This window comes from Saimiri boliviensis, chromosome 7 (genome assembly GCF_048565385.1).
Source record: "Saimiri boliviensis isolate mSaiBol1 chromosome 7, mSaiBol1.pri, whole genome shotgun sequence".
In the NCBI taxonomy this organism is placed as follows: domain Eukaryota; kingdom Metazoa; phylum Chordata; class Mammalia; order Primates; family Cebidae; genus Saimiri; species Saimiri boliviensis.
In genome coordinates, this window is record NC_133455.1 from 43,403,465 (window position 1) to 43,419,638 (window position 16,174).

At 45.8% G+C, this 16,174-nt stretch overlaps 1 protein-coding gene across 1 annotated transcript; it reads left to right on the top strand.

The window, feature by feature from the left end:
* The first annotated feature begins 11,179 nt into the window (after nucleotides 1-11,179).
* Nucleotides 11,180-15,591, top strand: DUSP6 (dual specificity phosphatase 6). Its single transcript, XM_003927865.4, has 3 exons — nucleotides 11,180-12,045; nucleotides 12,628-13,065; nucleotides 14,085-15,591. Exons 1-3 carry the CDS (start codon nucleotides 11,646-11,648, stop codon nucleotides 14,390-14,392), a joined length of 1,146 nt encoding a protein of 381 aa, XP_003927914.1. The 5' UTR covers nucleotides 11,180-11,645; the 3' UTR covers nucleotides 14,393-15,591.
* Nucleotides 15,592-16,174: the final 583 nt, after the last annotated feature.

The following is a 16,174-nucleotide window of genomic DNA, read 5'->3' on the forward strand; positions in this document are numbered from 1 at the left end:
AAATCTGCTCCCTGGGATCTAACTCAGATGCTGCCTCCCCTGGGACACTTCCCAGCACCACCTCTACCTTCTGCCTCCCACACTGAGGCAGATGAACCATTTCCTCTTCTTGTTCCCATAGCACTTCCTTTATACTGCAAGGACCACATTCGTTACATCACAGTCTAGCTACCTGGGCACATGTCTAACCTCCCCAATTAGTCTTTATTTTTATTTTTATTTTTATTTTATTCAGCAGGGCCCTAACTCTCACTCATTTTCATAAGCTCCAGCAGTAATTTCAGTTTTAGATACACAATGAGTGCTCAACAAACACATGATGCTGCTACCAAGATAACTTCTTCTTTCTTTGTAATCTCCCAATTGCTTTGTAACAGTTTTCACCAGTAAATAACTCCGAGTGCATGTTAGTTCAAGAGTTACATTTGCAAGGGCAAGCAGATTAGTTATGCCTGACACAGCATTTTCCTGTTCTGAAGTTCTGATGTTTGTGCCTGAAGAATACTACTCGGCTTATCTTTCTAGTTCCTTCAAGAACATTTCTGCAGTTGCTGAACAGAGTAGACATGTGAGGAATCTATCTGGAATGTCTCCTGAAGCTTTTCAAAGTTTGGTCCACCTGTATAAGCGACTGCTCGCTGCTGGACTACAGTATAGTTGCCTGAGCCCATCCCTAGATCTTCTGAATCAGAGTCCCTGTGGGGGAGGCCAGGATATGGACTGACAGCAAATACCTCCAGGTGTTTCTAAACATTTCATTTCTAGACCCACTGGTCTGGGTGGGAAGCTCTTGTGCTCATTGGAAACCTCTGCCTAGGCAAGGGTCTGTTGGGGTAATGACTGTTGTGAATGCTTCTAAACCAGTTGTTAGTCTGGGTCACATATCAGAATTCTCTGGGCAGCTTTTGAAAAATACCAATGTTGAAATCCACCTTAAATAAATTAAATCAGAATTACTGGTTATGAGACTTGGGCACTATATTTTTTTAAAAGCTTTTCTTTTAAGCCAGTTTGGCTGTAGAGTACTTGTCAGATTCTTTTGATCAAAACCAGGGGTTAGTGGTTAGAGGTTCCAGATTTAGGTTACATTCCACACCATATATCATCTCTCTCTCACTATAAAAGTAAATCTCACAGCAAATTTAATTAGATTAAAAATATGTTTTAGCAAATAGGTACAGTCATACAAACTGGGGAAAAGGCCTTCTCTCTGCCATAAGTACTCTAATTAATAGCAAGCACATTGCGTGAAAGGGCCACACTGAAGGCAGCAATATTCTAAAGGTGAACCTGCAGGTCATGTCATCTCATGGGGGCAGGATCCTAGGCTCAGTGCTAGAAGGTGTACCGTGACACAGATAGTTAAGCTGTCTGCTCTCTTGTATCTTTGTCATGCAAGGTCCATAGGTCCTGCCACACCTCCTCTACCACATATTGTAAGTGTAGCAATTTCAAGAACAGAAATAATTTGTTTTTCATATCCTTTATGCTAAATTTAAAAACCCTAAGGTCATCAAGCTGATTCACATTAAAGAATGCCAGCTAATTATTCCTGCCTAAAGCATTGGAATACTACAGCTGGTTACATTGAATTACTTAAAAGCAAATTACTGGAGCTTTGGGATAGCTGAATTCATGGAAGTTCCTGGAGTGTGGTACACCTGGAAAGGGCATGGAAACTGAAGCCTCTTCCCACATGCCTTGCCCTATACATCTCTTCATCTGTATTCTTTGTAATAGTCTTTATAATAAACTGGTAAATGGGAATACCCTCTTGGCCTTTAAATTCACATGGAAACAGCCATAAAGTGGAATAATACGTACCTGAAAAACTCTAGTCAGTATACTGCACCATCAAACTTAATTGGTTAAAGCAAACTTATTATATAATAACACCAGAGTCCTAGGAGAAAAAAAAAATGCATGAGATGATTACATAAAGTACTTAATACAGTGCCTCACACAAAGTTGCTTCTAAATAGATAATTATAAAGAAAATATAAAACAGTTGGAGAATGCAATAATGTCGACGTTAAACTAAAATTTAAAAGATTTAACAGTTCGGCCGGGCGTGGTGGCTCAAGCCTGTAATCCCAGCACTTTGGGAGGCCGAGGCGGGTGGATCACGAGGTCAAGAGATCGAGACCATCCTGGTCAACATGGTGAAACCCCATCTCTACTAAAAATACTAAAAATTAGCTGGGCATGGTGGCGGGTGCCTGTAATCCCAGCTACTCAGGAGGCTGAGGCAGGAGAATTGCCTGAACCCAGGAGGCGGAGGTTGCGGTGAGCCGAGATCGCACCATTGCACTCCAGCCTGGGCAACAAGAGTGAAACTCCGTCTCAAAAAAAAAAAAAAAAAAAAAAAAAAAAAAAAGATTTAACAGTTGAATACACACCACCACCCTAATCAAGATATAGAACATTCCCCTCACTCCAAAAAGGTCCCCCATTCCCTTTTCCAACAAATTACCTGTCTCTTCAGGACAACCACGTGTAGGCAGCATAATGACCTCCCAGATATCCATGCCCTAATGCCTGGAACCTGTGAATATGTTACCTTACATTGCAAAAGAGACTTTGAAGACCTTGAGATGGGTAGACTATCCTGGATTACCTAGGTGGGCCCAGTGTAACTTCATGAGTCCTCAAACTTAGAAGAGGAAGACAAGAAGCAAGTCAGAGAGATACAGTGGTAGAACAAGCAACAGAGATTTGAGGCACGAAAACCATGTGACCTGCTGTTGTTGGCTTTGAAGACAGAGGAAGGTGGGCACATGCCAAGGAACACAGGTGGCCTCTAGAAATTGGGAACACAGCAAGCAAACAGGGTCCTACACCCATAAGGACTAAATTCAGCCAGCAATCTGAATCATCAAGGAAACAGGCTTTCCCCTAGAGCCTCCAAAAAGAAAAGGAGTCCTGCTGACACCTTGGGTTCAGCCCAGTGAGACTCCTTTGGGACTTACAACCTACAGAGCTGAAAAATAATAAATTTGTGTTAAGGCAAAAACAAAAGTATATTACCAAACAGAAAATATAACAAAAGGACAGTGAAATCTCATTATAAAGGCTTTTTTTTCCTGGGAAACTGGTTAGGCAGGGGCATGACCTAGAAAGCGTTTACACTTTTGAGGTTTGGGTAAGGAATCTAAAACTTTTGGTGGGTCCAGGAAAACCTGATGGGTTTATACCAAAGGATATATACTTATCGGGTGTTTAATAAAAATAATCTTGGAATCATGTATGTGTAAAAATTAGTACAGAAACTGTGCTAAGTAGGTGTCTGTTTACTCAAGCCTGGGTATGATTCTAGCACAGCCTTTCTCATCCATCCATGAATGGAAGTTTCCTTCCAGTCATGGGAGAGTGGCTCTCATGCCCAGCCCTGACCCTCTCCTCTTCCCCCTCCCTGTATTCTGAAATGCTTCTGCTGGGCATGAAGTCAGAGGGAGAAAGGAAATTCCCAAAGAATGGGACTTCTTGTATGCAGGACTCACAATACAAATGTGTGTTTCTTTCAGCTGCCTTGAGCCCAGATCACTTGAGTGATGATGGCTATATGGCTCAGGCTAGTAGACTTCCAATTCCCCTCTTGCACAACATGCACTCCATAGGATCAGCTATGAGCCAGCATCAATGGAGCAGGGAAAGTGCCTGCTGCTTCAGCAGGTGAGTCCTAGAGTGATGGGGAACCCTTGGTATGCAGTGTGTTTTCGCTGTCCCCGAACTATCCAGGGATCTCAGCCCATTGAGAAACCTCAATTTCTAGGCTGCTTACACCACCAACAAAGAGGGACCATAAAGCAATTGATTCTGTTCTTTGAAGCTTTTTATAAAAACTCGTATGGATTTTTTTTCTCTTCCTGAGAACTAATTAACACTGTAATGTTTTTTGTTATATGATCCCTTTTCAGCAAGATCAGTAAACATTTATTAAGGGTTGTGGTTGAGCGTGGTGGCTTACATCTGTAATCCCAGCACTTTGGGAGGCTGGTGGATCACTTGAGACTAGGAGTTCAAGACCAGCCTGGGCAACACAGCGAAACCCCATCTCTACTAAAAATACAAAAATTAGCTGGGTGTGGTGGTGCATGCTTGTAATCCCAGCTACTCGAGAGGCTGAGGCTGGGAGGTGGAGGTTGCAGTGAGCCAAGATTGTGCCACTGTACTCCAGCTTGACGACAGTGAGATTGTCACCAAAAAAAAAAAAGTGTGTGTGTGTGTGTGTCTGTGTGTGTGTGTGTGTAACAATAAAAACAGATAGTAGTAGTCAATGAGTTAATTGTTTTAGGACTGTTTCTACCCCCTTTACAAATATAAATCATTGATTGCAATAGCTCTGTGAAAGAGTATTCCCATTTTACAGATAAGGAAACTGAGACATGGAAAGATGACATGGTTTCCCTCAGAGTCATAAGGCCAGAAAGTAGGTAAGCCAGGATTAGAATCCACATTGATCTGATTCCACAACTCCTAGTCTTGACCAGCAAGATTAACCTTAACAAATTATGTAGAAGCTGTCATGGTATACCAGGTTGAATTCATTTAGGGCTGCTCATCAGGTTAGGAGCAGTGTGTACTAAGGAGCTTTGAAGGGACTGAGATTCAAATTTGGATTCCAGCATAAATTACCTGACATTTGAGCCCAGGCTTCCCCACCATAAAGTTGTGATAATGGTATGCCTGTTTTGCACGGTTATCACAATGGTTAGATTTAACCTGTACAATGGTTGGTGTAGAATAAGTTGTACCTATTATGCTGTTATTTCATGCATATCCAGATATAACTTTTGTAATTAACCCACCAATGGCACTAAGCGGTGCTGTTTGGACTGGAGTTTGGGGCTCCCTAGGGTTCTATTAATATTCTTGGGGGATCTGCAAGTTCTTAAGTTTGGAAAACTGAGCTAAAGCATTCCTGTATTGTGGACACACAGTTACTTCCACTGATTTCTGAAGCAAAAATAAGATGGGAGGAAATACTACCTACTTAGAAAAAAAATGAGTTCTCTTACACAACAGCTATATGTACTACTCACACCTGCGTAAATAAAGAAACACAAGTTGGAGAGAGAAGTCACCAGAGGAAACACAGCCCACACAAGGAGGCTCAAGGCAAATATTCCACATGTAGATGCAACATGGATAATGCCTCTGACACCACACACATGGTGCTTCATGATAGGACAGGTTTTGGAGAGCTGAATACATATAATCTCTTGCCTCCTTGGCTGGCAATGTAAGCTATGCTTTCCCACTAAGGTTCATTGCCGGGGCTTTGGAAATAGTACAGTGGGAAGCAAGGTACCGTCATCTCCTTTCCAAAAAAAGGTAAATGAGCTTACTCAGAAATGTACTTCAGAAATGCCAACTTCGTGACAGTTTCTTATATATACATTTATATATACTTTTTACATTTCCTGCTTTGTAAAAATAAAAGATAAGAAATAAAAATCAATGAATATTTTCCTAGTGGAAGGGATGGAATTAAAACATCTGAAATAAAAAATTAACACTGCTATCTTTAAATGAATTTCTTTGCTAGGGACTGTCTAGCTTTTAAAAAAATATCCTAGATAAAGTTTCTGTGGGAGCCTGAATGTAATTAATTTGTCTTTCATCAGATGATGGGAAACAGAAATGCAAGAAAGCTGACGAAGATTGTAATTTTTTTGTTTTGTTTTTTTTTGAGACGGAGTTTCGCTCTTTTCACCCAGGCTGGAGTGCAATGGCGCGATCTCGGCTCACCACAACCTCCGCCTCCTGGGTTCAGGCAATTCTCCTGCCTCAGCCTCCTGAGTAGCTGGGATTACAGGCACGCGCCACCATGCCCAGCTAATTTTTTTATTTTTAGTAGAGACGGGGTTTCACCATGTTGACCAGGATGGTCTCGAACTCTTGACCTCATGATCCACCCGCCTCGGCCTCCCAAAGTGCTGGGATTACAGGCTTGAGCCACCGCGCCCGGCCCAAGATTGTAATTTTTAAAAGCTTAGCCAAATTGGCTGAGATCTAAATTTCACAATAGTTCATATTTTTCTTCAGGTGGGATCATCCTAGCAATGCTCGAATGTGCCATCTCGTTTTAGGGAACCTCCAATCTTCCCGTAGCTATGCCTGTGGGTGAATGATTCTGGTGTTGCTGACCAGCTACCTTTTCCTTGAGGTCTAACCTAGCCTGCCTTTCCCCTTCCCCCGCATTGTTTGGGGAAATCATTAACTCGTGCTCAGTAAGACCTTGAAGCTCCTCATCAAGGGACAAGCTCCACGGAGCTTCCACGTGAGAAGCAGTTTGATTACAAACCAGGATCTGCAATTCCCAGGGGCTGCCCTCATAGAATTTTAATTGGGGGCTGTTTGAAATTCCCTTTGGCTTTCTCTGTGCACACCCCATCACTGCCCATGAGCGATGTTACCTATTGTCAGTTCCTTAGGCCTCTCATGTTCCTTAGCTGCTACTGTTGTGATACAACTTCTTGGTATCTTTTTAAAGCACTCATCAGGAAGACCTTAGGGTGAGTTTTGTGCACCCCATAAAGCTTTTATTTTAAGCCACACTATTTCAAGTGTATCCTTCAAATACAGTTAAATTCAGTTTTGAAGTTTTAGCTGCACTGAAAGCCACTTCACTTTGAGGGCCTCCCTAGGACCTCTAAATGCATTTGCATTTTAAGTCAAAACTTTCAAAATTCTCCTTATTTGCTGAAAATCTATGTAACTATGTTCACATGATAAATAAATGTCATTGTATTCACAGAGATTATTCCAAGAAGATTAAAGGTCATGCTAGCCCATTTGGACCTTGTAAATTGCAAGTGTCCTCAAACTCAGGAAAATTGCAGCAAAATTGGAATGTTTCTCAAATGGCCTAGACACAGTTTTTTTAAAAAAATTACGTTTTTTAACTAATGTTTTTAAGGAACTGTACAGGGGAAAACACTAGGAGGAATTCAAGCACAAAGCACAGGTATTTGGTGCACACACACACACACACACACAGGGAAATGAGAATCTATGAAAGTGCCTCTCTGCACTCATGAGAATGGATCACAGATGATCTGCTATCTCCAATCTTTAAACACAGCCCTCTACATATGAATAACGTCCTCTGAAGGGCACTGCGGCCTCCAGAATTAAGGAAGCCCGTAATTCTTCCAAATACTAGAGCCCTTATCTCTTAAGAGAGCTTTTCCTCAGTGCCTCACAGGAATGGCAGGATCACCACTAACAGCATTCCTTACGCAGGAATGAAGCGGTCATATTTTAAAAGTCATCTTCTGAATACCGACTTCATGCCCTACACATCTCATGTGTCATCTCAGTTGTCTCTAATCCTCACAGTCCTTTGAGGGAGGAATATGTATTTCCAATTTTACACATTTCTGAATTCCTTTTCTTGCTTTGTTTTTCTGTATAGCACTTTCACTTTCTAATATATAATTATTAGTTTCGTTTATTGGATTGTCCTCATTAGAATGTAAACTTCAGTGAGGCAGGTTATTCTTGTCTGTTTATTCACTGATGCTTTCCTGGAATCTAGGCTAAATGGGTGAATGAATGATGTGAGACCCAATTGACTAGTGAGTGGCAGAGGTTTGAACCCAGGCCTATGTGCTGTGCTGACACACTAGATGAGCAATGGTACTTGTGAAGATGAGGATCTAGGGCATACTCTAAGGGAGAGAGAATATGCAACATTTAGTGAATGGCTGACTGATGCAGAGTTGTGTGCAAAGAAACCCACTGATGTGTTAAAGGAGCTGGGAAAGCAGCCTAACTTTTGATCTTTGACCCCATCTGTGGGGAGGAGGCAACAGAAAAGGTGAGGCTGGAGAAAGCCAGAAGGTCAAAATTTTAAATGCTGACCTTGAAATTCTTCACATTTGGACAGGGAATACAACATGGAAGTGAGTATAGTGTCCACAGCACTCTGTAATCCGTGCATGTGAGCATCCTTAAGAGTCTGTAAAGGGTTTGGATGCACGTCTTGACACTTTCCGTTGCTACTATGTGACCCTGGGCAAATTCCTTAATCTTTGTAAATGGGGATAATTTTCATGGGTTTTCTGAAGACTGTCCGAAGTTATGCACGTAAACACAGAAACAAGATGGTACCCATCATGTAGTAAGTGCCCAGTACACACTGTTATATCTATTATATCAGTTTGCTGTGGCTGGAGAACAGGGTGTTTCAAAGGTGACCGGTAGGGAGAAGTCAGAAATGTAGCTGGGTCCTTTCTGATAACCTTGCTAAAGGATTTTGATCCTGGTCTATGAGAACACCTCCTTTGCTTGACAGTTGTATTAGAACGGATTAAATCGGTTAGGGTAGTGCCTCGGAGGGCTTTGCTGCAGATGAGCCAGTCCAGGCGTGCTGTAAGGCAAGCCTCAAGGGGCATCTGTGGAATGCCAAAACCGTCCCCCCAACCGAGGCCTTTTCACAGGTTCTCAATTCAGAAGGATAAAAAATTAACTCAAAACAGTTAATAGCATCCCACCACTATTTTAGGACATTTCACCGTACCCATTTTGTCGTCACAGGGACCATGAAGCAGATAGTTTTATATTAATTATGCCGACGTGGAAGACTGCAACTTAGAACCGCTAGATGATTTAACTAAGGGCGCACACCTAGATAGAAGCTGGATACATAATTCAAACGACGGCCGTCTCACTCCAGAAGCCCTTTACGCAGCATTTCTAGGACTGAGCGGTCAGAACGCCACTTTAGTCAATATGCCAGGAAAGACTGGCATTCCCCTGGCGATAGAGTTAAGAAGCATGGGTAAAACTAGTTTCGATGTGTCCTCCTGAATCTATAGTCATACTCAGGTAGCTGCACTTTTAAAACAGGCAAAGTGGAAACCCAGCTTCCCCCACTTTCTCTTCTGTTGGAGGTCCCGGGCTGCACCTCCAACAGGTTTGCTCTTTCCAGTTCCGCTGCAGGACACCCTGCCTCTTCCCTCACTGTCCCCAGGTCCCAATGACTGAAACGTCTCGGAGTGGGAACTTCTGTGACAGATCGGGGAGGATAGGGGGAGTCAACTCCAGCGCAGGCCTCCCCCGGCTGAAACTAGAAGATATTCAGTGAAATACAGTTTAGTTCCAAGGGCTGCCCAAAAAAGGTGCGGAAAGGAGCGCGGCAATCCCCACCTTCGTCGAACATGCTCCTCCCGGGGCGGCCTGCCTGCAGCAGAGCTCCAAAATTGGCAACCCGGGCCTCGCAGCCGCCTTTTTTTAGCCTACATTTCCCAAACCAGGGAAGAGGCGGCTGACTAAAAATGCAAATTGCAGCAGGGGCGTCAGCAGGCATGCCCGTGGGTGCGGGGCGTCGGGCGAGGGGAGACCCCGCGACCTTAGGCGCCCTAGCGGTGTTGTCGGTGGGCGCAAAGCGCAGCGAGGGAGGCTACCCAAAGCCGCACCCCGCCAGGCGGCTGCCCCCGCTTCCGCCTCCCAGGCAGCGGCGGGACAAAGCGCGGCCTCTTTTCCGCCGGGGTTTAGGGAGGGGATGCCGGATTAGGGCCCGCGCCTTCCGGCCGCAGCCCTCCCGCGCCGAGCCGGCTGCTCGCAGGTGGTTTTCCGCTCGGGAGAGTCGGACCTCGGCACTTTTATATAACAATAGAGCTCTGCGCGCCGGGAACGCGCCTCCCCGCCGCCGCGGCCCCCACCCGGCCACGCCTCCATCCGGCTTCCAGTCCGTCCGCCCCGCGGCGCCGGGGCCAAGCGCCGTGCGCTGGCCTGTCCGGCACCTCCCCAAGTTACCTGCTGGCTCTGCAGGGCGGTAGGGACGTTCCCCGCGACTCCTTGAGAGCCAAGAGCCAGGGGGGTCCCGGCAGGCACTCGTCCTTGCTCCCCCCACCACCCGCCCAGATCTCTATGGAACCGGGAGTCCCCCGCTCAGCCCCGCACCCGTCCACTGGATCGCGCAAAAAAGCCTCGAGCCCGCCAGGCGGGGAGACGGGGACAGCGGGGCGGTGGCAGGGAGCGCAGTGCGCAGGCGCGGCTGGTGCTCTAGGGAGTGCCAGGCGCTGGACAAAGGGAGAAGGCGGCGGCAGGAGGGGGCAGGAGAGGACCCCTCTGGCATGCCTCCCTGCCGACTGTAACCAATCGCGGACCCCTCCTGCTGAGCCCCCGGAGCCTGCAGACCTTGCGTGAGGACTTCCCCACGCCTCGCCAATGGCGGCGACTACCGGCCCGGCCTGGCACACCTTACCCAGGCAGTCCCGCCAGACCGGCTCCTCCGTCAGAAGCCGAGCTCCTTGCCCAGAAATCATTAACCAACGCGACCCCCCAGCAGGCGGTGACGGTGATGGGGCCGGGGGAGAGATTTAGATATCCGGAACAATGGCTCGTAACAACTCCCCACGCCGCTGGAGCGGAATACAGTAAAAGTACGGGACTGCCCGAAGAGTTTGCTTCTGTACTCTATATTGTTTTAAAGAAGATAAAATGCTACTTTAAGAAAAAAGGTTTTCTTCTGATTTTCTGGACAACCAAACATTTGTTTGCTTTAAAATGTTTCAGCAGAATCCCGGTTTGTTTCGAAAGATGTTGGATTAGCATTTAACACCTCATCGGTCACTAAAGCCCCGTCAGTTCACCAGCCCCAACACAGCCTCGGCAAAAAGAACATCAGAGCAAACAGAGCTGGGGCTTTAAAACTGGCAAACAAATACCACACACCGCCTAAAGAAGGGGGGTTGGGGGCGGGGAGGATTAAGGCGAACTTGATTCCAAATGAGTTTGAAGGGAATACAAAGAACAAAAAGTCAGCACAAGTTTTCCTAAAGCTAGCTCCCGAACGCAAGCGTCGCGAACAAGGGCTTTTGTGCATGCTAATTGCGCCATTGGTGCGCAAAAGTTCCGACGCGAAGTGTGAACTCTCAACAGAAGGAAACATGAGACAACTGAAGTGCCCTGGCTTATGTACCCTGCTCCTCCTCTGCTGCCGCCTCCCCTTCTTTCTCCTTCCTCCCGCCGAGCCCGCTGTTGCAGCTTGTTTGCACTGGGGCTTATCCGGAGCGGAAATTCCTTTCCGTTTTTGTGAATGACAAACTCATTAACAATTCATCAACACAACCTGTTCCAGCCGGCCCGTCCCCACGGCAACAGCCCCTTCCGCAGCTCGCTCATTGGCTGGCCCGGAGAATGTATCCATTGAGACGCTCGCTGTTTGTATCCATTGAGGAGCTGCCTCGCGCTGGGGGTGTGCGAGGCTGAGTCCCAGGGATAGTGAGCAAATCGACTCTTAAATAATCCGAGGAGAAAGACGCCCGGGTAGATTTGAGGTGCAGCCTTGGAGGGAGGGATTAGGAGCCGCTAGACTTTTTTTCCTTCCGTCTCAGTAACACGGAGTCCGAATTAATTGGATTTCATTCACTGGGGAGGAACAAAACTGTCTGGGCAGCTCCATTGAGAGAGATTCATTGACACTAAGAGCCAGCGGCTGCAACCGGGTGCAGAGAGAACCTCCGGCTTCACTTCTGTCTCGTCTTCCCCAATCGCCAGCCTCGGCTTGGGTAAGGCGAGGCGGACTTAAACCCCGCTCTGAGAGCGGCAGCTTAGCGCGCGGTGCGTTCGGCCTATGCCTGCCCCGAGGGGCGTCTGGTAGGCACCTCGCCCTCTCCCGCAGCTCGACCCCCATGATAGATACGCTCAGACCCGTGCCCTTCGCGTCGGAAATGGCGATCAGCAAGACGGTGGCGTGGCTCAACGAGCAGCTGGAGCTGGGCAACGAGCGGCTGCTGCTGATGGACTGCCGGCCGCAGGAGCTGTACGAGTCGTCGCACATCGAGTCGGCCATCAACGTGGCCATCCCGGGCATCATGCTGCGGCGCCTGCAGAAGGGCAACCTGCCCGTGCGCGCGCTCTTTACGCGCGGCGAGGACCGAGACCGGTTCACCCGGCGCTGCGGCACCGACATTGTAGTGCTCTACGACGAGAGCAGCAGCGACTGGAACGAGAATACGGGCGGCGAGTCGGTGCTCGGGCTGCTGCTCAAGAAGCTCAAGGACGAGGGCTGCCGGGCGTTCTACCTGGAAGGTACGCGCCCGGGAACTCCGCTCTCGGGGCAGGGCGCAGGGCTGCAGGCGGGGCGCGTGGACTAAATACTTCTGCCGCTGGCCCTTCATAGCCGCGCAGCTTGCCCAGGGGCCGGCCGCCGGCAAGGTAGGGCCCGCGACTCGCGGTTCCGCACCGGAGAACCGGGCAGGGGTAGAATCCACCCGCTTCCGGCCGCGGTTACTAGCCGTTTCTAACGGGTTCTGCGTCTTCTTACCGAGAACTTCCTCTACCATCACCCTGTTTTCTATCGTTCGATTTTGAATTAAGATTTGCAGGACCGGAGAGGTTGATGGGGGTGCAGATTGGCACATCCTAGCTTCTCAAAATAATCCCAAAAGTTGCCATTTTGTATATTTTCGGATTTAAACGAATACGAGTTCCCTGGCGAGGCGGGCCCGTTCGTTCCATTCTCAATAGTGCACATTTAAAGTGTGTTTCTCTTATGTATGTAGGGGGGCTTGTAGGGTGATTGTGGTGTTTCTTACGCCGGGCTGGTTCTTACAAGCTGTGAAAACTACTACTACTTCTCGGGTTACACGATTGCTTTTCTCGTTCTGGCAGGTGGCTTCAGTAAGTTCCAAGCCGAGTTCGCCCTGCATTGCGAGACCAATCTAGACGGTTCGTGTAGCAGCAGCTCGCCGCCGTTGCCAGTGCTGGGGCTCGGGGGCCTGCGGATCAGCTCTGACTCTTCCTCGGACATTGAATCTGACCTTGACCGAGACCCCAATAGTGCAACAGACTCGGATGGTAGCCCGTTGTCCAACAGCCAGCCTTCCTTCCCAGTGGAGATCTTGCCCTTCCTCTACTTGGGCTGTGCCAAAGACTCCACCAACTTGGACGTGTTGGAGGAATTCGGCATCAAATACATCTTGAATGTCACCCCCAATTTGCCGAATCTCTTTGAAAACGCAGGAGAGTTTAAATACAAGCAAATCCCCATCTCGGATCACTGGAGCCAAAACCTGTCCCAGTTTTTCCCTGAGGCCATTTCTTTCATAGGTGAGACTAATGAGTAGTCGTTGCTCTGACATTTAAATGCAAAATTCCCAGCCATTCATAGAGTTTAAGCTGTTAATCGTTCTTGCTGTTTGCTAATTTGTCGGACTGAAGGTCTCTAATGTTTCTAGAGCGTCCTTAATTCTGTTTTATCTTCTTGCTAAGGGAAGAAAACCTGCCTTTTGACATGGCTGCAGATCACCTATTTGAAATACTATTTCTTGAATCTTTGAATTCAGTCATTTGACGGGGGTTGGGGTCGTTCATAATCGGAAAACAGATTTTTCCCACAGTCTTTGGACTCAGGGGAAGGATCAAATAGTACTACTCACTATAGACAGGAATTCCAGCATTGCTTTATAATTTAAAAACCTAGGAGTTATATTAGGACGTCAGGTTAGTTGTTGGAAAGCAGTATGAGTGCTAAATATTATCCAGTTGAATGATACTGTGATACTGGTGACAGTGAGACAGTGGGTAACCTGAGCCCAGCAGGAAGAACTGTGGGCTGGAAGCCGGGGAGAAGTGAATCTCCAGGCATTGTAATGCATTTCCTATTACAAAGGAACTCATTTTCAAGCCATGTCGACATCCTGTTCTTCCTAATGGGCTGTCCCCTGTGACTTCCCTCTCTCTTTTAAAATGCCTGAATACCTCCATTGTTAACTGCACAACATTTGGAGAATAATTTAATAGACCCTTGCAGTCTGCTTGTCTGTATAAAAGGCATTCACGAACATATTGCAGGGTTTCTGGTATTCACATGCTGAGGCAAAGAATGCACCCATTAAGGAGTTTTTTGTTGGCAGAAACTTAATACAAAAGCCCTCTTTTTAGAAAATATCTGAAATATGTAATTGTGTCCAGTGTACATGTTTTATTTCAGTGATCCATTTTCCGTTGCCCATAGAGCTTAACAGCCACATACAATTATGGTTATTAAAGTTCAGTTTTTAGACTGATCATTCACAAAGTGTGGTTTTCAATACACTGAGATCTTGCTTTTCTTTTTGTGTTCACAGATGAAGCCCGGGGCAAGAACTGTGGTGTCTTGGTACATTGCTTGGCTGGCATTAGCCGCTCAGTCACTGTGACTGTGGCTTACCTTATGCAGAAGCTCAATCTGTCGATGAATGATGCCTATGACATTGTCAAGATGAAGAAATCCAACATATCCCCTAACTTCAACTTCATGGGTCAGCTGCTGGACTTCGAGAGGACGCTGGGACTCAGTAGCCCCTGTGATAACCGGGTTCCAGCACAGCAGCTGTATTTTACCACCCCTTCCAACCAGAATGTCTACCAGGTGGACTCCCTGCAATCCACGTGAAAGACCCCACACCCCTCCTTGCTGGAATGTGTCTGCTCCTTCAGCAGTTTCTCTTGGCAGCATCAGCTGGGCTGCTTTCTTTGTGTGTGGCCCCAGGTGTCAAAATGACACCAGCTGTCTGTACTAGACAAGGTTACCAAGTGCGGAATTGGTTAATACTAACAGAGAGATTTGCTCCATTCTCTTTGGAATAACAGGACATGCTGTATAGATACAGGCAGTAGGTTTGCTCTGTACCCATGTGTACAGCCTACCCATGCAGGGACTGGGATTTGAGGACTTCCAGGTTTATAGGGTAGGACCAAATGGTAGGGTAGGAGCATGTGTTCTTTAGGGCCTTGTAAGGCCGTTTCCTTTTGCATCTGGAACTGACTATATAACTGTCTTCAATGAAGACTAATTCAATTTTGCATATAGAGGAGCCAAAGAGAGATTTCAGCTCTGTATTTGTGGTATCAGTTTGGAAAATAAAAAATCTGATACTCAATTTGATTACTGTAAATATTTGATCTTAAATCACTTGACAGTGTTTGTTTGAATTGTTTTTTCCTTTGATGGGCTTAAAAGAAATTATCCAAAGGGAGAAAGAGCAGTATACCACTTCTTAAAAAAAAAAAAAAAAAAAAAAAAAAAAAAAAAGAAAGAAAGAAAATTGTGCTCTTTTCTAATCCAAAGGGTATATTTGCAGCATGCTTGACTTTACCAATTCTGATGACATCTTTATGGACACTATTATTACTAAGACCTTGTTATGGCGAAATCTTTAGTCTTTTTCATGTATCTTCCTCATGATTTTTTTTCTCTTTATGTAGTTTGACTATGCCTTACCTTTGTAAATATTTTGGCTTGTGTTGTCTCAAAGGGGATAATCTTGGAAAGACACCAAATCATGAGCTTACTTTTTTTTCCTTAAACTTCAGCTGTGCTAAACAGTATATTACCTCTGTATAAAATTCTTCAGGGAGTGTCACCTCAAATGCAATACTTGGGTTGGTTTCTTTCCTTTAGAAAAAATTTGTATAAAACTGGAAGTGTGTGTGTGAGCATGGGTACCCATTTGATAAGAGAAATGCATTTGATTGTGAAGAAGGGAGAATTAAATTGCTCCATTATGTTCGTGGTGTAAAGTTTTGAGCTGGAATTTATTCTAAGAATGTAAATCCTTAAATTATTAATAAATAACTATTTTGGCTATTGAATGTGTATTTTTTAAAAAAATCTCTCATTAGTTATACCTACCTGTGAAGTGACACATTTTTAAAATTTTTCATTCAGGGATTGATTTTGACTTGTAGGCATAGTAGGGCAAAGTTCTTAACTTTTTAAACTTTTCCTAGAATGTTTTTCAGGGGCAGTTTATGAAATTCATCCTTTGCCACAAAAAAGGATGACATCCTAGAATGGACTGTATCATGTATATGAACAATACCTTTTATGAGTATAGTTCAGGCTTAAGATTTTAATGCCCCTGAAGAAAAAGGAAGCTATAGAGTATAGCTGGCTGAGGAATAAAATTGGATATTAGTGAATAACCACAGAGAGGTGTAGCACAATAACAAGCTGACAGCCGCATATTAACCTGCTCTCTATCCTTCACCGTCAGGATCCTTTGCTCAATAATGCTGAAAGATGCCAAGTAGAAAGTAGGGATAATTCTTTTTCCAGGCTGTTGTCACTGCCTGGCAATGCTACCTGCAGATATCCACATGAGAATGATGAATCCAGAATGATGTCTCCATTTCCCCTAGCATGTGCGTGGCAAGCATATCTAAGCTTTCTCAC

Coding starts and splice junctions, on each gene's coding strand:
- DUSP6 (XM_003927865.4), top strand. CDS start 11,646: ATGATAGATACGCTCAGACCCGTGCCCTTCGCGTCGGAAATGGCGATC. Junction 12,046..12,627: donor CCGGGCGTTCTACCTGGAAG/GTACGCGCCCGG, acceptor TCGTTCTGGCAG/GTGGCTTCAGTAAGTTCCAA. Junction 13,066..14,084: donor TGAGGCCATTTCTTTCATAG/GTGAGACTAATG, acceptor TTGTGTTCACAG/ATGAAGCCCGGGGCAAGAAC.